Source organism: Solea solea, chromosome 12, assembly GCF_958295425.1.
Source record: "Solea solea chromosome 12, fSolSol10.1, whole genome shotgun sequence".
Classification (NCBI taxonomy): Eukaryota; Metazoa; Chordata; class Actinopteri; order Pleuronectiformes; family Soleidae; genus Solea; species Solea solea.
Window position 1 is genome coordinate 27,109,711 of NC_081145.1, and position 23,459 is coordinate 27,133,169.

The window sequence follows — 23,459 nt, forward strand, 5'->3', positions numbered from 1 at the left end:
ATTTTACCCGAGGGGTCCAACATCCATGCACACAGTACTGACTTCAGTAAGGATCATGTACATTTCACCAGTCATGCCTTGTTATTGGTGCATTCCTACTTGTAATATTAGTTTCACGATAATTTTTAAATAAGTGTTCACCTTTGTAACACCGTAAGAAACTTAGTGAGTGGCCTTTTATCTCCCACGCTGTTTACATTTTAATCCAGCACTTTTATTTTGATTCTATCCCTTATTTTACTCATCCTTAAGTATTTAAGATATTTCCTTAATTTATTCCAACCTCTGCCTCTGATGTCTCTTCACTCGCACGCTGTTAACACGGCGTTTCACAGACGTAAGCCGTGGATTTGCACGTACAAAGGTCAGTTTTCGATTTCAGCCCAAAACAAAAAAAGTCACAAAAATCCGCCAGGTGCCTGCCGGCGAGCGCGCGCCTACTGTGTCGCGCGGATAAGCTCGCGCACTCGTCCCGAGGCGTGAGCGCGCCGCGGCGGTGACAGTCGCCATTTTATTTTGAAAAATCAAACACAAGTGAAGCCACAGGGACCCTACAGTTTCGTCAAGTTTGCCGTGCGAAACAAGAAGGGATGAACATCTGAATTACTTTCTTGGGAGCACGGTGAGATCTCGAACCTGTACTCAATAAACAGCCGTCGACAGGTTTTCTTATGCCACACATAAGCAGTTATATTGACACGGGGCATTGCCGTTAGCCACCAGCCAGGGCTACGAGTATTTACTGAAGAGCAGCTGTCATAGCGGCACCATCGGGAAAGTAATAATTCTGAATGTGGCCACATTTATTGTCGGTTATAGCACATTTTCCGCAGCCGAACTATAAATCACTGAATTTGTCGTTTGGCGTAGCATTGACAGTGGCCCGGGAGTAACATTTCCGGTCGTCACCGGAGAAATGATGTGCAACTACAGTGCTAGCGATTCCATAAATTAGCCGGAGCCCGTCCCGAAAGAGTGAGCTAACAAGGGTTAATGCTAATGTTAGCTGGCACGAACGCGCAAAGGAGCTCCATCCGCAGTAGCTGCGGCCTGCGTGTCCACGGCAGAGACATGTGTGGCGGATTCGAGGTTATTAATTGTCGTTTAACAAAGTCTCATGCCTATTTAATGTGATAGGCAAGTCAACGTTTGCTCGCTATTGCCATTCATAGACGCTCGCGCGAGAAGTTGCTAACGATAGCTTCGTGCGGGAGAAAAAAAAAATCTAATTTGGTAGCAGTAGCATGTAGCTTACACGGAGTTGGTAAGATTTCAGAGGTTAGCTTTTGCTATTTGCCATTGTTTGCCCTTTGCTAGAGCTATCATAGTAGACTGAAGTCTAGTATTATGCTAAAGTAGATGTAACTGTGGCTGTTGGTGTCAGTGGACGAGTTGGCTAACGTTGACTGAAACTTCCCTCTAGCAAATGTTTACTAGCGTCATGGTTATGCTAGCTTAAGTAGTTAGCCTAATGGTCCCGCTTGCTATCGGAGTTTTTGCTTTCGAATTGTTATGTGTTTTATGTCGACGGGCGAATAACGTAGCCACGTGTAACCGTGCTGTGTGGTTGAAACAACGTCTGAACACTAGTACACGTTTGTGTTTTAAAGAGCATTCAGTCGCCAGCATTTGCTAACTTGAGTCATCTTGCTCTTTGTCTCAATGAGTTATTTTTCAATCCGTACGTTGGCCGTTAAACACCCGGATCTGCTTCTGGTAGTATTCCGTGTTGTTGTATTGGTTGATTGAATTGTGGTGGTCGATGCAATTTTTTTGTTAGTTAGTAGAGTTTGTTTGCTCGGTAAACTAGCTTTCAATCTGTGTGTAGTTCAAGTTTTTGGATACAGGCGAGGCCTAGTGCAGGCTTAAGTACAGTTCATATAATACAACTAAAATAATTATGCGTTAAGTTGAGGAAAATATTCACCCTGGTCTGGAAATAAATCTTTGGGCAGCAGGCATTAAAATATAATTCACTCCACACCAAACATATGTTCTGAAGTCTTTAAGAATGGGAAATATTGTCCCGCTTGAGTGTAGGACCACAACAGGTTAAGTGCAATTAAGAAATATTCCTAATTTGTTTCTATTGTTAAATGTGTAAAATACTTTTGTCTTCTCATTACAGATGCTCAACTTGATTTTAAACTGAAGGACTCTACCTATCACTGGGTGACACTGATCGGGAAATCTCATTTGGAACACGACACTTTTTCACCTTTGGGGGGGGGGCAGAAGTAACCTATCTCTGAAGTGACTAAAGGGGAATAATGGTGATTTTGCGCCGTGCTCGGCCGCCTGCTTCCGCCCCGACCAGCAATGAATCTTGATTCGCTCTCGCTGGCTTTGTCTCAAATCAGCTATCTGGTGGACAATTTAACGAAGAAAAACTATCGAGCCAGCCAGCAAGAAATACAACATGTAAGTGAAGTCCAACACGTCAATTAAGTGTCCTTTTTTGTCAGAGAGCTTCTAGTTTATTGACATGGACATGGAAATGGAAATGTCCTCATGTGTCATCACGTTCTGGTGTTTTTCCCCTGTGCTCTCCCAGATTGTAAATCGTCACGGTCCTGAGGCAGACAGGCATCTACTACGCTGTCTCTTCTCTCATGTGGATTTCAGTGGCGATGGTAAAAGCAGTGGCAAGGACTTTCACCAGGTAAATTTTTGATGAGAAATATATATACTTTTTTTACTGTAAAACTCTTGAAAAGTATGGAAAAAAGACTTTTCAGCTACAGAATTTTCTTTGTCACTGAACATGTTTACATATTGTCTTAAAAGTAACATATGTTTAGATGGCAACATCTGAAGCAGTACAAAGGTGGCTGTGTAGAGTATCCTGAAACTTTGCAAATCTTGACATTATATCAACACTGATATCACTAAGAGCACTAAAGGCCTGTAAGTAAGAAAGACATGCAGAATCTGCAAAAGTTTTTGTATATTTTTAACTTGCATTGGTCCAATTTGTGTGTTTCTGTAATTGTATACATTGTTTGTGTATTGCACATAAGCTTTATGCACATGCTCTGCGTATTCTCCATTTTTGGGGCGTTTGTGTGGCAGTGTTACAGCGCTACATATTCTACAGTGTGTATGAAAAGACCTTTTTTGAAATGGTGCCATATTTAGGGAAAACATATTTAAGAACAAAAAAGAAAAACAGTGTAAGGGTAAAGTTCTGTTTCTGTGTGGGTTAGGCTTGAACCTGCCGTACTTGTCTCCTAGGAGCAGTGGATAGAGCGGCAGTAAATATGACCTTTAATTCATATCGAATGCAGTTAATTAGAAATAAAGGTCATGTAAAGCCTGCTTGAAAGAAAGCTGCACTATAGCCAACCTATTGTACTGTTTATCCACTTTTTTGTTACGCAACTAGTTTCGTTTGCGAACAATGAAGTCGAACACTGAATCCTGCATCATCGTTTCTCCCCCCTCTGTTAAAACTGGTGTTGCGTTCTGCCTTATAATGTGTATGTGCATTGGATATCTGACATGTTCAGACAGCACATCTTTAAAAGTGACTGTTATGATAAATTGGCTTTTATCCCTATACTTTCCTCTGATGTCTGTGAACATGGTGCATTTAAAAGTCAGGGAAATTAAAAAGTCAGCTTTCAGTTTGTGAGCAAAAAACCTCACCTTCAAATGCCAGCTGTTTCCTTTTTTAAGAGAAGTGAAACCTGTGTTTCATAATGGATGTGTTTTGCTTAATTAAATGGGCAGATTCTTTGATATACAGTCCAAATTTTTTCCCCAAGTACTCTCGTAGGATTTTTTGGACAGACGTGCTTCACTATTCCAGATTTTACATTGATTGTCATTGGAGGCCTATTCTGTTGTTCACCTGCCTCTGTTCTCTTTATTCTTTTCTCTTCGGTACGTTTTGCTTTTCAACTTGCCCAAGACACAGTTTCTGATCCAGGAGTGTGTGTCGCTGATATCAAAGCCAAACTTTATCTCTACTTTGTGCTACGCCATTGACAATCCCCTGCACTATCAGAAGGTAAGCGACTGAATGTCAGTTTCATCAATAGGGTGCTTTATATGTATACTTAATGTTTTTGTTAATTTCATAGAAAGCAGCAAAGAGAAATGTCAAATATTCATGTGAATGAATAAGAAATATTAAGGAGTTACATTTCATAAATTGTCTTTCAGAGTTTGAAGCCATCGGCCCACCTATTCACTCAACTGAGTAAAGTTCTTAAGCTCAGCAAGGTCCAAGAGGTGAGATGGAACTGACCAACAATAATTTCATCTGGCAGCTAAAAAATGATTACTGCAAACAAATGATAGTATAGCATAGTTCTTTAAAATGCATTTGTTTGTTTCCCAGGTGATATTTGGACTTGCTTTGCTCAATTCCAGCAACACAGACCTCCGTGGCTTTGGTAAGTAATTTGAGTCTGAAATACTGTAATTCAACCTGTATCAAACCTGACCTGAATTTTAAGTCATCCATACAATTTTCAAATTGTTCTCAATGTTCTAATCGGTGGCCGTCGGAATTGTCATGAATTTTTATAAAATTCCAAATGTGTGTTGAGCGTTCAGAACATAACATGGCAGATAAATTGCAGAACGTTTGCACAAACCCGACAGAGGTTCAAGTTTGTGATGAACACATTTTTGTGTGTTTATGTAACATGGAGTTGTCTCCGTCGTCTCTGGTGTCTTAATAAAAAAAAAAAAGAAAGACATTTAAACGAGTTCTTTTCATGTGTCTCAGCTGCACAGTTCATCAAGCAGAAGCTTCCAGATCTCTTGCGGTCTTACGTCGACGCCGATCTTGGAGGAAACCAGGAAGGTGGCTTCCAAGACATTGCCATAGAGGTCTTGCACCTACTGCTCTCCCATCTACTGTTTGGCCAGAAGGGAGCCAGTGGGGTAGGCCAGGAGCAGATTGACGCCTTCCTCAAGACACTTTGCCGAGGTATTCAAACACACATGGCTCTGTCGGCCTGATTAGAGCTTCATATCTGCCCTACATTTTCTCCACTGTTGCTGTGCCACATTTGTTGATTTTCGTTGTGTGTTGTTTCAGATTTCCCCCAGGAGCGCTGCCCTGTGGTGCTCGCACCACTGCTGTACCCTGAAAAACGGGACATTCTCATGGACAGGATTCTACCAGACTCAGGGGAGTTAGCTAAGACCATGATGGAGAGTTCTCTTGCAGAGTTCATGCAAGAAGTTGGCTATGGCTTCTGTGCTAGGTGAACAAATTGACTTTATTTTCAAATTATGTTGTTTAATGGCAACATTTTCATCACTGATGTTTGTCCTTTTTTTTCTCTCTTCAGTGTGGACGAGTGCAGAAATATTATCCTGCAGTATGGGGTGAGGGAGGTGACAGCCATCCAGGTAGCCAGGGTCCTGGGCATGATGGCTCGTACCCACTCTGGCCTGACTGATGGTATCCCACTACAGGTGATGATAGTTTTTATATTTAATATAAGGGTTATTGCTGTTGTGAGTCTGCTGGTTTCTTATGTCTTAACATGTGGTTTTTCCCTCTTTTCAGTCCATCTCTGCTCCAGGAAGTGGCATCTGGAGTGATGGCAAGGATAAAAACGATGGCTCGCAGGTTCACACATGGAATGTTGAGGTTCTGATTGACGTCGTCAAAGAAGTGGTAAGCCGACACACAAGACCGAACCATAGAGGTTAAAATAGTCACTCACTCATACTGAATGTTGCAGTTATAACCCTGGCTGTTTTTGTTCTTCAGAATCCCAACTTGAACTTCAAAGAGGTGACGTATGAACTGGACCACCCGGGCTTTATAATCCGGGACAGTAAAGGACTGCAAATAGTGGTGTATGGCATTCAGAGGGGACTGGGCATCGAGGTCTTCCCTGTCGATCTCATCTATCGGCCATGGAAGCACGCAGAGGGACAGGTAACCGACAACCATCTGCACCAGCAGAAAGAATTAGATTTTTGTTATGTTTCAGTGGTTAAGGTGGAGGAGTACTCTGCTAAACGTTCGTTTTGTTCCTTTTATCAGCTCTCATTCATTCAGCACTCCCTGATGAACCCAGAAATGTTCTGTTTTGCCGATTACGCCTGCCACACAGTGGCCACCGACATCCTGAAGGCCCCACCAGAGGACGACAACCGGGAGATTGCCACCTGGTATGGAGCTTTTTACCTGACCGCTGTACTAGTAGTATCGAGACATGTTTCATGTCACCCTCTGTGCCTGTAATGACTTCAGATGGGTCCGATTTGCCTCTAATCTGCAAATTTTGAACTCAAACAGGTTTAAAAGGTTTGAGTTCTAACAAATGTTCTTATGAGGGATTAAAAAATAGGGACTGCCCAAGCATTGACCCACTAACTTACCAGTGAATGCAAACCTCAATACCTCTATGTATTTGCACAGTTTTGTGTCGTCATGTTGAGATGAATGTGAGCATCATTGACTCCCTTTAGGAAAAGTCTGGACCTGGTGGAGAGCCTGCTTCGGCTCTCTGAGGTGGGACAGTACGAGCAGGTGAAGCAGCTGTTCAGCTTCCCGATCAAACACTGCCCAGACATGTTGGTGTTGGCCTTACTGCAGATCTCCACATCCTGGCACACGCTGCGCCATGAGCTCATCTCAACCCTAATGCCCATCTTCCTGGGCAACCACCCCAACTCTGCCATTATCCTGCACTACGCCTGGCATGGACAGGTTGGTGTTGGAGTCTGTCTTACTGTTTAATGCTCGTTGGAACTCAAGTCAAAGATGAAGTTTCCCTTTTGTTTTTCCTTCAGTGGCCTATTCCCGTGATTATTTGCTCATTGAGTTTTGTGTGTTTTGGTAAAGTCAAATAATTGTTTAAACCGCATTCATCGTTTTCCAGGGACAGTCTCCCTCTATCCGTCAGCTCATAATGCACTCGATGGCAGAGTGGTATATGAGAGGGGAGCAGTATGACCAAGCCAAGCTGTCACGCATCCTGGATGTGGCCCAGGACTTAAAGGTAACTAAAAAATAGCATTGTGTCAGAACAGATGGAACTCGGGAGTTTACATACAGGCTCCTGGACTTTCTGCAGTTTCACCTCTGAGCTTAAAGTAGAATTGAATTGTAAAAGTTTTGTAGAAGTCATAAAGTGGAAAAATTTAACTCATTAAATGTAGGTATGTTGTTTTTTTTTCAGCGTACTTAATGTGTATTTTTCCCCTCCAGTCTTTATCGATGCTGCTGAATGGTACGCCGTTTGCCTTTGTTATTGACCTCGCTGCACTCGCCTCTCGCCGTGAATACCTCAAACTGGATAAATGGCTGAATGACAAAATCAGAGAGCATGGGGTATGTTGATTACATTCGTAATATTGTGTTATTCCCACACGTGAACACTTTTATTTTCTTAATGAAAAAACAGTGTATGACAATAATCTTGTGTCTTGTATGTGTGCCAGGAACCTTTTATCCAAGCGTGTGTAACATTCCTGAAGAGGCGCTGCCCGTCCATTATGGGAGGTCTGGCCCCAGACAAGGACCAGCCCAAAAGTGCCCAGCTGCCACCAGAGACCTTGGCCACCATGCTGATATGTCTGCAGTCATGTGCTGGGTGAGTTTTGCCTTTTGCATGCAATTCTGTGACTGTCTTAGTCTGATTTAAGTTTGAGGATATACTAACAATCCTGGGTCTGGAGAGTTTTTATATTTCTTTGATGGGTTACATTTTTACTATAGGGGGTTTTTATTGTCATAATTGTTTTTAAACTTTCAATTTACTACTTCTACCTCAGGAGTGTGTCCCAGGAGTTGTCGGAGACGATCCTGACCATGGTTGCCAACTGCAGCAATGTGATGAACAAAGCTCGACAGCCGCCACCAGGAGTGATGCCGAAGGGTCGTGCCCCCAGCACCAGCAGCCTGGATGCCATCTCACCTGTACAGGTATCTTAAAGTGGGAACCTCCTGTAGTTGCTTTTGAATGTATTGGAGGGGCGTCTGATGCGTAAACATTGTCAAATCTGTACCAGAGACTCTTACTGATGACATTAACTGCTTCTTCTTCAGATGGACCCTCTGTCCGGCATGAGTTCCTTGAACTTGGGGGGCACTGCCACCTCCCACACTCAGAGCATGCAGGGTTTCCCAACCTCACTGAGTTCAGCTTTTAGTAATCCCCAGTCCCCAGCAAAGGCTTTTCCACCACTCACGAACCCAAACCCCAGCACCCCATTTGGGGGCATTGGCAGCCTGTCCTCGCAGCTTCCTGGTATGGACTCTGGTACGAAGCTTTTTTTATTGTCTTCTTTCAATTCAAACACACAAACACACAATTGTACTGCACAATGGTAGCTGTTGTCTTTTGCCTCAGTGAAAAGTTCATATTGAACATTTAGTTCCACTAAATTGGTAGTTACATTTAATTCTAATAAATATATAATTAAAACCAGTTTTAAAATAATTCGCACAATTACGCACAGATTAGTGGTTCAGCTTTGTATAAGGAGTAATCTGTGTCCATACTACGATACTGAGGAAAGGAGAGAATTAGACTGAGGAGATGAGACTGGGAAGTGAGGACGTATTCAAAGTGCACTTAAACTATATAACGCATGAATGATCAGGTTCACTGGGCAATGACATGCTGGCGTAAAGCAGGAGGTTTTCTCTCCTCCACTGCAGTTGTTTTCTTAGTTTCAGTTAGTACTGACGAGAAACGGTATTATTTCACTGACAGTAACGTGAAACTGAGAAGCAGCTGTGAATGAAAAGCCCCCTTAATCCTTAACTGTCAAGTTGCAGTTTATGAGAAGTAATCGTACAGTCTCTGTTTTTGCCTTGTCTAAATTAAAACGCAGTTCCTGGAGTTTTGAAACGAAAAACAGCCAACAGTTTGCACAACTTCAAACAAAAAGTTGTATGGATGTAGTGTATGAAAGGTGACTGCAATCATATGTACAGTGTGTGTATATATAGAAATATAAAAATTAAAAGCACATGTAATCTGACAACAAATTTAATGTTTAATTTGCACTGATCATAAGCCCCATTGGATCAATTGGTCGACCTCGATGCGATACGAAGGATTATTGTGGTGTGCATTGAAATGATAGATGTTTTGTTACTTGTAGGTCCATTGGTCTCTGGTATTGGCTCCAGCCTGGGAATGCCAACAGTCAGCACTGACCCCTTTGGCACCAGGAAGATGAGCACACCCGGCCTGAATCCACCGACCTTTCAGCAGAGTAAGATGAAGGCCTGTAAGTGGTGGTGGTAGTGGTCTGACTGAGAGCCCTGCCCTCTGCTCTGCTCAGCACTGTGTTTCCTCTCCTTTTTTTTGATTTGCAGATTAATTTCTAATTAACACAATAAGATCTTCAAAACTTTACTCTTGAAGGAACTTTTAAGACCTTATTTCAACATTTTGGGAACATTCTGTGTCTTTCACGGCTTACAAATTGGAAAAAAAAAACAGTTAATCATAGAGGAAATGCAGATCAGTCTTCCATTCCTTGTCTGCTTTTGCTGACAGCCCCACTTGAATATATGATTTGTTTTTTTTGACCAACAGAAAGATCTCGAACCTGACTCGATCACGTAGAAACCTTTTTGCTCGCTTTGGTGTTGTTGAAATGGAAACCTAACAAGTTGTTTTCTTTTTTCACAGCTGACCTTTCTCAGGTGTGGCCAGAGGCAAACCAGCACTTTAGTAAGGAGATAGACGACGAAGCAAACAGTTACTTCCAGCGCATCTACAACCACCCACCTCACCCAACTATGTCCGTCGATGAAGTACGTAGTGAAAACCCAACTTTGTGCATGATATTAAAATAATTATCGGTGGTGTTAATGGTTTAATCTCATCTCGCTCTACTATATCTTCTAGGTTCTGGAGATGCTGCAGCGGTTCAAGGATTCATCCATTAAGCGGGAACGAGAGGTGTTCAATTGCATGCTGAGGAATTTGTTTGAGGAATACCGGTTCTTCCCCCAGTACCCAGACAAGGAGCTGCACATCACCGCCTGCCTTTTTGGTGGAATTATTGAGAAGGGTCTCGTCACCTACATGGCCCTAGGTTTGGCTCTGCGATATGTCCTCGAAGCCTTAAGAAAACCCTTTGGATCAAAAATGTATTACTTTGGAATTGCAGCCCTAGATAAGTTCAAAAACAGGTATTGACATATTTTTTTTCTTCCCTGCAAAATGATGTTTAAGTGCAATTGTGTTTTATTGTGTCACGCTAACATATCCTGTATTTGTAGACTAAAGGACTACCCACAGTATTGTCAACACCTGGCTTCAATTGCCCACTTCTTGCAGTTCCCCCACCATTTACAAGAGGTAATAAGATTTTGTTAATTTATCTTCAATCTGCAGTTTTAAAGGGGCTATATGTAAGGTATGTAAAAACTGCAGCCACACGCTTTAAAAATGGGTGTGCAATTGAATATGTGCACGTCCATGTCCTGTTTTTCAATGAGCCAGCCCTGCTAAGTCCGGTAAGATGACGGCCAAAGATGCAGAGATGGTCTACACTCGGTTGTCTGCAAGAAGCTACCAAGAGCATTTAGCGCCAAGTTATAGAAGTTATAGAAGCAATGCAGCAGTGCTTTGCTGTTGACTCCTCACACCACTGTATATTAACTACTATATTACCATTCTATTCACTGTCATTACCTTAAAAAGTCTAAGTTTCCTATGAGTGACAACTGATGGAATGTAACAAGCTGACTTTTATTTTCCAGGTTTGGTAATGTTTTGCATTTTTTCTGCCAAACCCGTGTGTCCAAATTGTGACTGGCTGTGTAATTTGGTTGATGGCTTAACAGCTGCAAATTTAGATTTGAATTGTAAAATGAACTTGCTGTATGAAATCAACATTGTCCTTACTCTCTGACATGGTCGTTATGGCTTGATACAAGAAATTTCTTGCATTCAGTTCCTTTAATCTCAATTGGTCCTGGCTCTGACTTAACGAAACAAATCCCATAAACAGACGCATTAATTCTGCCGCTCTGCTCCTTTCAATATCCTGTGTGTGCAGTATATCGAGTATGGCCAACAGTCACGGGACCCTCCGGTGAAGATGCAAGGGTCCATCACCACGCCTGGAAGCCTGGCTCTGGCACAGGTGCAGTCCCAGTCGCATCAACCCGTGGGTCCCAAAGCGCCGCAGCCTGGTCAGCCCAGCACCCTCGTCACCACCACCACCACGACAACGACAGTAGCCAAGACCTCCACCATCACAAGACCAACACCCAGCACCTTCAAGAAGGATGTACCAGTGAGTTTGTGCTTGTGTGCCTTTTCTTAATTGGGGCATTGTTTTTTTTTTTTGCTTGAATAAAAGGTGTAATTATCCTTTTCCCCAATCTGCAGCCTTCCATTAACACTACCAACATTGACACCCTGCTGGTGGCCACTGACCAAACGGAAAGGATTGTGGAGCCTCCAGAGAATGTCCAGGAGAAGATAGCGTTCATCTTTAACAACCTTTCTCAGTCCAACATGACGCAGAAGGTAAAAAAAAATGGTTTAAAAAAAGATTATTCTATCCCCAGAGCCATAGTAGTTGAATCTGTTTTTTTTAAAAAACTATGTACTTCCTCAGGTTGAGGAGTTGAAAGAGACTGTGAAGGAGGAGTTTATGCCGTGGGTGTCTCAGTACCTGGTGATGAAGCGTGTCAGCATTGAGCCCAACTTCCATAGTCTCTACTCCAACTTCCTGGACACTCTCAAGAACCCAGAGTTTGTCAAGATGGTTCTCATCGAGACTTACAGAAACATCAAGGTAAAATGGGACTCGACACAATTTGTGTTTTTAAGTTCTTAGACAAATCAAAGAACTACAAAGACTCCATTACACAAACTGAAAAAATCCTGAAATAACCTTAGTTTTCTTTGAAATTCTGACATTTTCCTACTGTCTTTTTCTGCAGGTGCTCTTGACGTCAGACAAAGCTGCTGCCAATTTCTCTGATCGCTCTCTGCTGAAGAACCTGGGCCACTGGCTGGGCATGATTACACTGGCCAAAAACAAGCCTATCCTCTATACAGTAAGAACTTGAAACAAGTTACTTTTCTTTTTTGTATCCTCATACGGTGGATTCCTTTCACAAGTTTTTTGTTGTGGGCTAAATTAATTTTCCTTCTATCCCCAGGACCTGGAAGTCAAGTCTTTGCTACTGGAAGCCTATGTGAAAGGTCAGCAGGAGTTGCTGTACGTGGTTCCCTTTGTGGCCAAAGTTTTGGAGTCAAGTCTCCGCAGCATGGTGAGTAACACACTGAAAGACATTCGCGTCCTATGTAGAATTGTCATTTTTGCTACTAGTTTAGTACCTGCTTTAATATGTGTGGGGGCAGAAGCGGCTCTTCAAGCGCCATATATATCTTGCATCCTTTATCCAAAAAATGTCAAAGTCAGCACACACCAGTGCCCTGAGAAAGTCGTCTGCCAAGTTTGAAGCTTGTCAAGTGACCTGTTGGATGAAAACAGAACATAGATCTGATTTCACTGTATGATGTGCCTCTGGTTTTACAGGTTTTCAGGCCCCAGAATCCCTGGACTATGGCCATCATGAATGTCCTTGCTGAGCTTCACCAGGAACATGACCTCAAGGTAATAAATCTCTCCTGGTAGTGAGTGCTTTTCAAAGAAGGTTTCTACTAGGTTTTTCTTTTTAATCATTTAATCGACCCGTATGTCGTAGTCTAATCGTATTTGTAGTAATGTACTTAACTTAAAAGAATGGACCAGCTGCAATCTGAAGCCTGACTATATGTTTCTTTGCAGCTGAACTTAAAGTTTGAGATTGAAGTTCTGTGTAAGAACTTGTCCTTGGACATCAATGACCTCAAGCCAGGAACCCTGCTGAAGGACAAGGATAAGCTAAAGAACCTGGAGGAACAGCTTTCTGCACCAAAGAAGGAGCCAAAGCCACCGGAAGAGCTGCTACCAGTCTCTACCACAGGTGGATGCTCCATATTTATTGATATTTTTGTGATCGTGATTTTTAACTTGTGGCTCCAGTTGAGAAGAACTCTCAAGTTGAGCCAAAATGACATAAAAGTGAACTGCAGTAATGTCTTTTAATCTCATCTTTATTGTTTTTGTTTATTTCCACATGTTCATTAATGGACAGTCTGCTTTTTCCTCTCGGATTTTAACCAAACAAACCTTTTGTGACCAACAGGAGACTTTGTTCCATTTGCAGCTCCTCCCTCAACCCCAGCTGCCACCACCACCACATGCACCACCACGGGGCCTCCGACACCACAGTTCAGTTACCATGACATAAATGTGTACGCTTTGGCAGGCCTGGCTCCTCACATCAACATCAATGTCAATGTAGGTTTGACGTGCCTGCAGGGATGTTCTGTCTCTTTGTGAAGTACATTTCCTCGTCATCCATGTCATTTGTAAATCCTCTCTTGACTCGACTCTCATGCTTGGCCCAGATCCCCCTGCTGCAGGCTCACCCTCAATTGAAGCAGTGCGTTCGGCAGTCGGTAGAGCGAGCTGTTCAGGAGCTGGTTCATCCTGTGGTGGACCGCTCCATCAAGATTGCCATGACGACCTGTGAGCAGATCATCAGGAAGGACTTTGCCCTGGATTCAGAGGAGTCGCGCATGCGTGTCGCTGCCCACCACATGATGAGGAACCTGACCGCTGGCATGGCCATGATCACCTGCCGTGAGCCGCTGCTCATGAGCATCGCCACCAATCTGAAAAACAGCTTTGGTGCTGCTCTGAGGGTAAGCTGAATTCCTTGTGTTCTTAATTACTTCTTCCATCAGTTGTATAGTGGGAGTTTTGTGAGGACTTTGAGTTTTGATGAATAAACAAAAAACTAATTCCGCTGCTTACCTACATCCTGACAGTGATGTAGTCTGAAAGGCTAAATTATTTTCATTTTAACATGGTTTTAGTGAAAGAAATGAAAATATATGACACCTGAATGCCTTCCACAAAACTCTGAAATCTTTTTAAATGGGAAATGAATGAAAACACATTTTGGCACCTTTTTAAAATATCTATAAATCTTTTGAGTGTGTTTTCTGCATGTCTTTATTGTGATGCCTTTACGTTTGTGACCATTTCTGCTTCTTTTTAACTCAAACTGTTCATTCCGTCAGGCGCCGACGCCCCAACAGAGGGAAATGATGGAGGAGGCCGCAGCCCGCATCGCTCAAGACAACTGTGAATTAGCTTGCTGCTTCATTCAGAAAACAGCCGTGGAGAAGGCTGGTCCTGAAATGGACAAGAGACTGGCCACGGTGAGACTTCAAGAAGCTCCGTTCAGCAGCTAAAATCATTATGACATGATTATATAGTGTATAAAATGTTTAACTGGTGGCAACCTAAACCTGTATTGGTTACAGGCAAATTTTAAGCTCACATTGCTTCAGTAATATGCTAATTTGAATCTGGCCTTTTTTCCTGTGTAGGAGTTTGAGCTGAGAAAGCATGCACGCCAAGAGGGAAGGCGTTACTGTGATCCCGTTGTTCTGACGTACCAGGCCGAGCGTATGCCCGAGCAGATCAGACTCAAGGTAAGATCAAATGTTAAAATCCAAGTGATAGCTTAAAAGTAAACATTTTCTGAGTTGAGTTTTTATTACTGGATCTGTCCAGATGACTGATGTTCACTGTGTTTGATTAAGGTGGGAGGAGTGGACCCCAAACAACTGGCCGTATATGAGGAGTTTGCCAGGAATGTTCCAGGTTTCCTACCCAGTAATGATCTCTCACAACCCACTGGCTTCTTGGCTCAGCCCATGAAGGTGAGACGCTTCTTCAAAAAACACTAAAAGACCCAGAATGTTTTGGGGGAAGGAAAGAGTGAAAGGAGCTCCACTGCATATTAGAAATAATAAGGACAAATGCCAAAAAGATTACCCAATAAATCAAAATAATCTTGTATATAAGAAAATAAAGTGATTCTTAAGTAGTAGTGGTAGTGTAGTGGTTCTTATTTCAGTGTCAGGAAATTTGGTATTGTCATCTTAAACCCACGTATCTTATCTGTGACTCGCTTATTCACCAGTTAGATGTATTCAAACAAAAATATTTATGTAATACAGCAAGAACAAGAGATTAACGGAGTAAAACAAGAGAAAATAAAACAAAACCAATACACTAGCAAGGTCAGAAAACTAAAGGGAAAAACAAAACGCTTCGGGAGCTGCACATTAAATATATATATATATATATAAATATATATATATATATATATATATATATATATATATATATATATATATCATTATTCAGAGTTATAATCTATTTTATTTCCAAGTATGAAATATAAAAGGAATATGGTTTGCTGCTTTGATGCAGAACAAACATAGAAACAGGAAAAATAGAATTTAGGCTTAAAAAAGATCCAGGATCAGTAAAACAGAATTATTCAGTTAAAGGGGAATTGGCTAAAAGGAGACAATTATAGCTAAAATATATGAGGATGTATACAAAATAAATGTCTGTTAGTTGCAGTGCAGAACAGATAGGGCGGTCAATGTTGGAGAGGGTTTGATCCCCAGCTCGATGTGTACCCCAAAATGACAGATGTTGAAGGAAATAAAAAGTGCTGCACATAGATGAATGCTGCCCTGAATGAACGTGTAAGGGAGTGGGTGAATTATATAGCAGCATAGTGGTAAATACAAACCACTTGCAGGTAGAATGAGCATTAATTAAAAACACAGTCTTGCAGCAGAGGGGAAGAAGCTGCTGTTGTGGTGTTGAGCTTTTAGACGAGATGGACAGTCTTCTGCTAGAGGGGAGTGACTCAAACTTTATTAGGAGTGGGAGGAGTGGCTGCAGTTTTGCTTGCACAGCGTGTAAGTCATGAGTGGATGGACCAATCGCCCTCTCTTACTGAACAAATGGTGATGGAGGAAAGTGTAGAAGTGCGCCATCGTTGTCTTTGGCAAGTTGAACTTCTTACCAAACTGCCACAGGAAGTACAACTGAATTAGAATTTAATTACATTTTAAAACATGTAAAATGTAAATCTGACTGAAATTCACAACAGTTTCTTGGAAGTTTGGACCAAAACTGCCAGAGCAATGCATAAATATATATGTTTAGCTGGACCTAAACTGGCTTAGGTGCGCGACACATGCTCCACACTTCCTGAAACACCTAGTACACAGAAGCAGGTACAAGCTGATGAGGAGACTGAATTTATCAGCTCAAAGAATATGAAGTTCATTGATGGTAACAAGACAAACAAAAGTAACGTATGAGGCAGATTAATCCAATAATGCTGTCTAAATTCTGTTGGTGAGATGATGTCGTGGTTGGAGGGTTATTTGTTAGAAAATCCATCTGTTGAGAGACATGCATTAACTTAATCCCGCCCCCTCTCTGTATCTCTGTCCTCAGCAACAAGCGTGGGCCACAGATGACGTGGCTCAGATCTACGATAAGTGCATGGCCGACCTGGAGCAACATCTACATGCCATCCCTCCCGCTCTTGCGATGAACCCTTTGACCCAGGCATTGCGCAGCCTGCTGGAGGCCGTGGCTTTGGCCAGAAACTCCAGGGACGGCATCGCCGCCCTTGGCCTGCTGCAGAAGGTCAGACTTATTTTTAATCCTCAGAAATGGTAACGGGGCGAAAAGTTTAGTATTAATTTGTATTAATTAGTGCCTTACTAATTTGTCTTCTGCATTTCTCAGGCTGTGGAAGGTCTTCTGGATGCTACCAGTGGTGCTGACGCCGACTTGCTGCTCCGCTACAGAGAATGTCACCTGCTGGTGCTGAAAGCTCTGCAGGACGGCCGTGCCTATGGACCACAGTGGTGCAATAAGCAGATCACCAGGTAAAATGAGATGCGTTTTATTCCCTGTGGTGCATATGCAGATTCTTTTGTAGCAGGTGTTTAATTTGCTTTCCATGTTTTTCCTCACAGGTGTCTGATTGAATGCCGTGATGAGTACAAATACAACGTGGAGGCAGTGGAGCTTCTGATCAGGAACCATCTTGTGAACATGCAGCAGTATGATCTGCACCTGGCACAGGTACACACACGAATAATATTGTTAATTCTAGTCTGCACTCTGCATTTACTGCAGCGTATGAGAATCAGACTTAATCCGACGCTTTTCCCCCCAGTCGATGGAGAATGGATTGCACTACATGGCAGTTGCGTTTGCCATGCAGCTGGTGAAACTGCTGCTCGTGGATGAGCGCAGTGTCAGCCACGTGACCGAGGCCGACCTGTTTCACACAATCGAGACTTTAATGAGGACTTGTGCACACTCCAGAGCCAACGCACCAGAGGGGTAAAGAACCACTACAGTGTTGAATTAATATTCTTAAAGGTCCAGTGGCATCTTATGGTGTCTCCCCTCCACTTTCCCCTTTCCAAAGGTTGTTCCTTTGTTTTTGTGGATAACTTTCATTTTAAAAAGGCACAACCCATAGTCTGGCAACAAAATAGCGGCCTCTATGAATTAAGACTCTTGCCTAAAGTACACCTAAAGGTAATATGATGTGTTTGAGTTTCCAAGTGTCTTGTTGGAAGTTTCAACGGCAAGGAGTCTTCACTCAGATTATTAACCTTGCTAAGTCGACTGTCACTCGCAGTAATTATAAAAACTCTGCTACTTTTACTGTTAATTGTCTCGTTTGTTTCACAGTAAATAAATTGGATTTTTGATGTAATTTGAATGCTACAATATTCCAAGGATATGAACACTAATCTAAAGTTTTATTTTCAAGTGGTTATACACTCATTCACATTATTTGTATATAATATATTTTGTTCTCTCACCCCCCCTCCCAGTCTTCCCCAGCTCATGGACGTTGTTCGCTCCAACTATGAAGCCATGATTGACCGGGCCCACGGCGGACCCAACTTTATGATGCACTCTGGGATCTCACAGGCTTCAGAATATGACGATCCTCCAGGCCTGCGGGAGAAGGCAGAGTACCTGTTGAGAGAATGGGTGAACCTGTATCACTCAGCTGCTGCTGGCAGAGACAGCACCAAAGCCTTCTCTGCCTTTGTTGGCCAGGTAATTTACTTTAAAAAACAAACAAAAGAAAACACGATGACGTTTAGTTGCTCATGTTTCTCATGTTCCCCTCACGCCGCAGATGCACCAGCAGGGCATCTTGAAGACGGACGACCTGATCACAAGGTTCTTCCGGCTGTGCACAGAGATGTGTGTGGAGATAAGCTATCGCGCTCAGGCTGAGCAGCAGCACAACCCAGCAGCCAGTGCTGCCATCATCAGAGCCAAGTGTTACCACAACCTGGACGCTTTTGTCCGACTCATAGCTCTGCTGGTCAAGCACTCTGGAGAGGCCACCAACACGGTGACGAAAATCAACCTCCTCAACAAGGTTAGGGTTCACACTGAGCTTCATCCCAACATGGCAGTTATCAATAATTTCATGTCCATATATGGACAGCATTTCCACCTCCTTAATCACCTCTGCTCTTTCCTCTCCCTGCAGGTGCTGGGTATCGTAGTTGGGGTGTTGATCCAGGACCATGACGTCCGTCAGACAGAATTCCAGCAGCTTCCGTACCACCGCATTTTTATCATGCTGCTGCTGGAGCTCAACGCTCCTGAACACGTTCTGGAGACCATCAACTTCCAGACGCTCACCGCGTTCTGGTGAGAACTCAGTTTGTAGGTCAGAAATGTGAGGTAATGTAAGACAAACTGTGGTTTAATTCCATTGTCCATGTTTTTCCCTGCACTTTTATCTGCAGCAATACCTTCCACATCCTGAGGCCCACTAAAGCACCTGGCTTTGTTTACGCCTGGCTGGAGCTCATCTCCCATCGCATCTTTATTGCCAGGATGCTTGCACACACCCCACAGCAGAAGGTAGTCAAGACCACGAGATTAGTGACTTAATTTCCACACCGGTTTTTTTGCAGCTTTGCCTTAAGACATTTGAATGTTGTCGTAATCGAGTGATTGTTGTTTTTCCCAGGGTTGGCCCATGTACGCACAGCTGCTGATTGATCTCTTCAAGTACCTGGCCCCTTTCCTGAGGAATGTAGAGCTCAACAAACCTATGCAAATCCTCTACAAGGTGCTCCCATCTTATTGTTTGGCATTTAAACATTGGCTTGTAAATGTGTTTTTGGTGGTAAATGTGTTTCTGATGGTCCAAAATCCAGAAATGATACAATACCTTGATAAACTCGAGCCTCTCTTCTTCCTCTATTTTGTCAACAACATCAAATCCATCAGTTATCAGAACACAATGTCGTACAAATTTGGATACAAACTAACAAGCTGAACACTCATGGTTTTGGTATAAATTCTCTAGTTTACATTAGAGCTCATTGCCTTGCTGTTTACTTTGTAAGCAAGCACTAAACCCACATTCATGTAAATGCATTGAAGTGTATTTGGTGACAGTGGAACTAACACTTTGCTGCCCATTTGGCTGTTTCAGGGTACACTGCGGGTGCTTCTGGTCCTGCTGCACGACTTCCCAGAATTCCTGTGCGACTATCATTACGGCTTCTGCGACGTCATTCCACCCAACTGCATCCAGCTCCGCAACCTCATCCTCAGTGCCTTCCCACGCAACATGAGGCTTCCTGATCCTTTCACACCCAATCTCAAGGTAGAGACGCAGACAGACACACACTCTCTCTCTCACTCGGCCGACTGTGGTGGACTTTTTTGTCTTTATCTAACGATTCTGTCCCGTCTGCAGGTGGACATGCTGAGTGAGATCAACATCGCTCCTCGTATCCTCACCAACTTCACCGGTGTCATGCCGTCTCAGTTCAAGAAGGATCTGGACTCGTACCTGAAGACACGATCACCAGTCACTTTCCTGTCAGAGCTGCGCAGCAACCTGCAGGTAAGAGCAACTATCTATGCGACTATCTTGTCGTCTTGCATACGCCGACGCAATTTCTGTTTTCACTTATCGCTTCGTCGCCTTTGTGCGTCCCAGGTGTCAAATGAGCCAGGAAATCGGTACAACATCCAGCTGATCAACGCTCTAGTGCTGTACGTAGGCACGCAGGCCATCGCTCACATCCACAACAAGGGCAGCACCCCCTCCATGAGCACCATCACTCACTCTGCACACATGGACATCTTCCAGAACCTGGCTGTGGACCTGGACACCGAGGGTAAGGAGGGACGAGTGCTGTCGGCTTATTTTAGACTTGGTCAAATACTTTCTGTATCTTTTGACGTGACATGTTTTAATTAATCTGTTGATTATTTACTAAACTATTTTATGAGTCACTCAAAATTGTTTCCCAAAATTCAAAAATAATGACTTGCTCAAATGTTTTTTTGTTTTGCCTTTTAAACCACAGTTAACTGTCGTCTGAGACTTGTTTTTAGTTGTATTTAAAAAAAAAAAAACAACAACACTATTTTGATCAACTGATTGGTTTGATACAATTTATTTTGCATATAAAATTCACAAAAACAACAAAGATAAAATGCAGGGAGAGGCAGAAAGGCTATTTGAGGCTTCCCCTTAAATACAAATTCTCACTGAAATAGAACATAAGACAACACGGCAAAACATTAAATAATACAAGAATGTGTGTTCCGGTCGACAACAATAACGCATGAAAGAAAACATACAAAAACAAAACAATGTATTAAAGAAAAGAACCCTGATGTAACCAGGCATCTGTTATGTCTTTCTTTTATTTTCAGGACGTTACCTGTTCTTGAATGCGATAGCCAATCAATTGCGCTACCCGAACAGCCACACCCACTACTTCAGCTGCACCATGCTCTATCTGTTTGCTGAGGCCAACACTGAGGCCATTCAGGAGCAGATCACCAGGTGAGACTGTGACCAAACATTCAACTCATCACTGAGCTGAGGTAGAGCTCAAATGTTAATCAAGCGTGTTCTGTGCGTGTGTGTGTTCACAGGGTTCTGTTGGAGAGGCTGATCGTGAACAGGCCACACCCATGGGGCCTCCTCATCACCTTCATCGAGCTGATTAAGAATCCTGCCTTCAAGTTCTGGAGTCATGACTTTGTCCACTGTGCCCCCGAGATTGAAAAGTATGTTCTCCCGTTTGAATCCGTTTTACCTGTACTTTTAAAGTCCAGCCGGTCTAAAGGAATTAGTTACATCTAATGGTGAGACTGCAGATTGCATCAAAACTCTAGAGGCATCAGTGGAGAGAAAAAACTCACTTTTAACAGAAGAAGAAATCTCTCAAAGATGTGCAACCATCTGCCAAGACAGGTTGGGGTGAAAGGAAAAATGGGGGAGAGAAAAGACAAGAGGGAGATGAGATTTTCGAGGCATCTCTGACTTTCCAAGTTCAAAATCTGACATTACGGGGGCATTCCAGTTGAAACTTTGACCAGGAAATCTGAGAATTCTGACTTGCGGTTACAACCGGAACGCATGGGAACCGGAGACCAAGGGTCCTGTTTTATGGAGGACACTTTCTTGCCTGAAAGGACAAACCTGCCAGAGCTTGTATTTTGTGTTTTGAAGCATACGTTTACACAAAGAAACGTCCTGCCGTAGTTATCGGACACATTCGGTGTTGTGCCAACTTCAGACCCAGAGAGTTGTGACATGTTCATGTCAACATCAAGTGCCCTTTCAGGCTGTTTTTTAAAGCAAACTTTGCTTTTTAAAAGTAGTTTGCCAAACTGGACCTCGAGTGTCACCACTAGATGTCACTACTTCAGACCCACTATGTTTTAAAAAGATGCTGCACTCATGTTCTGCTCCTTACTAAAACAAACTCTCTGTTTTCCTTTCCTCAGACTATTCCAGTCTGTGGCCCAGTGCTGTATGGGACAGAAACAGGCCCAGCAGGTGATGGAGGGCACCAGTGCCAGTTAGCTGGCGATAGCAGCCGGCTCACGGACTTGGGAGAGACGCCGCTGCCTCGACCCAACTCCCCCCCCACCACACACACACACTCGCACCTCCCTCGTTACTGTCGGCACTGGATAAACTGGCAACTACGGTCGTTTGAAATGTGGATGAAAGGACTACTGCTCATGGATCTGAACGATTTAGATTTTTGTTTATCCCTCTGGGGGCTGAGTTGAGATGGAGAGAATGGGTTGGGACTTGCTGTTTAATATACTTTTTTTGATGTAAATATTGAAGAAAAAAGAAAGGGAGAGTAAATAAGTGAACAATTCACATGTCAAATAAAGTGTATCCTGACATGTAGAGACATGTAATCATATTTTCACTCACTACCAAAGTCCTTGGTTTGCTTTCCTCCCACACAACTGTTTTTCTTTTCATGTTTTTCTTTTCTTTTTTTTTGTGCTTCGAAGGCTGAATGGTAGATGATTGAAGACGAAAAAAAGCTGCCTGCTTCTTTGATTTGATTCATTTTTATCCCCGAGTGGGACAGGAAGTTGCAGTCTCGTCTGCCGGGTGGGGGCGGGGGTCAACTCCCAGTGTGTCGGTGTGTGTGTGTGTTGGTTGGTGGAGACAGTTTACTGATGGTCTGTCCATTTGGAACTGGCTCTGGAAGTCTAACGCTCTCTCTCTGGCACTTGTAAAATTGAGCAAAGGTGACGGCGACATCAAATCCTGACAATTTGTACAAAGTTCCAAATTGAAGAACAACAATAGAAGGACCAATACAGCCCATTTTGTAATGTTTTGAATGTTTTTGTAAATGTATTGGTCCGTGTGTTGTATTTTGTAGTCCTTTCTAGTTTGCCTTTAGTTCTTGCTACTTAACTGCAGTATGCATACATACAGGAAATAAAGCATTCAAACTGCACAGCATTTGTCTTCTTTGAGGACGTTGGCGCTTTTGTTTTACCCTGAGCGGTTTGTTTCCCAAAACCCAAATCATGGATTATACCCGGATTTTCAAGCTATCCTGGCTTAATTGAGTCTAGACTCGGTTCTCAGAGCTGTAACCTTTGGAAACTTTACATCCTTTTACAATTTAAGTTTGTCCACATTGAAATACCACAGGTAAAAAGGAAAGGACCAAATAAAATGTTGTTCAATTTGTGAAAAAAGAAACACTAAATACTAAATACAGCCATGAATTAGTGATTCCAAAATGTAATATCCCTGGCCAAATTTTATTTTTGAAAAACTTTCAAATCACAAGTCAAGAATTAACCTACAAAATATTTATTTCAAGTAATTGGCAGAAGATAACTTGAACTCTGATCCAGTTTTTCTTTTTTCCTTTTTACACATCTGAATGATCTACTCTGGTTTACCTTCATTACCAGAATTCAGACTTTTTTCCTCATAATTCTGATTTAAATCTCAGAATTCCGCCATTTGTTTTACTTTCTTTAATGTGGCACTAATAAGCTTACATAAATATGAATACAATACCCAGAAGTTACGCACTACACATTTATTACCACGCCTGAACGTGGCCAACTCGTTCTGAACACACGAGGCCAGCAGGTGGCGCACACAGCTCACTTGGCAAACTTTTATAAGATCATGAACGCTCTTTTACGCCTCCTTGTGAAATCTACTTCCGCCCGAGCCTGCCGCTTTTACTCTGAAG

General features: G+C 42.7%; 1 protein-coding gene across 11 annotated transcripts; it reads left to right on the plus strand.

The window, feature by feature from the left end:
• The first annotated feature begins 464 nt into the window (after positions 1–464).
• cnot1 (CCR4-NOT transcription complex, subunit 1) lies at positions 465–22,700 on the plus strand. 11 transcript variants are annotated; one of them, XM_058644749.1, is made up of 49 exons: positions 465–622; positions 2,129–2,421; positions 2,555–2,662; positions 3,914–4,012; positions 4,168–4,236; positions 4,346–4,400; positions 4,739–4,942; positions 5,054–5,222; positions 5,310–5,436; positions 5,531–5,641; positions 5,738–5,908; positions 6,017–6,144; positions 6,445–6,685; positions 6,858–6,977; positions 7,187–7,309; positions 7,420–7,571; positions 7,753–7,903; positions 8,027–8,240; positions 9,091–9,219; positions 9,627–9,751; positions 9,846–10,132; positions 10,223–10,301; positions 11,005–11,244; positions 11,340–11,480; positions 11,572–11,751; positions 11,900–12,016; positions 12,122–12,232; positions 12,502–12,579; positions 12,754–12,931; positions 13,175–13,308; positions 13,419–13,715; positions 14,097–14,237; positions 14,409–14,513; positions 14,625–14,744; positions 16,351–16,545; positions 16,648–16,790; positions 16,881–16,989; positions 17,084–17,253; positions 17,757–17,988; positions 18,071–18,319; positions 18,434–18,597; positions 18,696–18,813; positions 18,923–19,024; positions 19,394–19,567; positions 19,661–19,810; positions 19,907–20,087; positions 20,632–20,764; positions 20,857–20,991; positions 21,715–22,700. In XM_058644749.1, the coding sequence occupies exons 2-49, from the start codon at positions 2,320–2,322 to the stop codon at positions 21,791–21,793; spliced, it is 7,140 nt and encodes a 2,379-aa protein (XP_058500732.1). In that variant the 5' UTR covers positions 465–622; positions 2,129–2,319; the 3' UTR covers positions 21,794–22,700. The 11 variants fall into 11 exon arrangements, with proteins under 11 accessions (XP_058500732.1, XP_058500730.1, XP_058500731.1 ...); XM_058644747.1 differs by having other exon boundaries at positions 10,223–10,300; positions 10,995–11,244; positions 13,154–13,308; XM_058644748.1 differs by having other exon boundaries at positions 10,223–10,300; positions 10,995–11,244.
• The last annotated feature ends 759 nt before the right edge of the window (positions 22,701–23,459 follow it).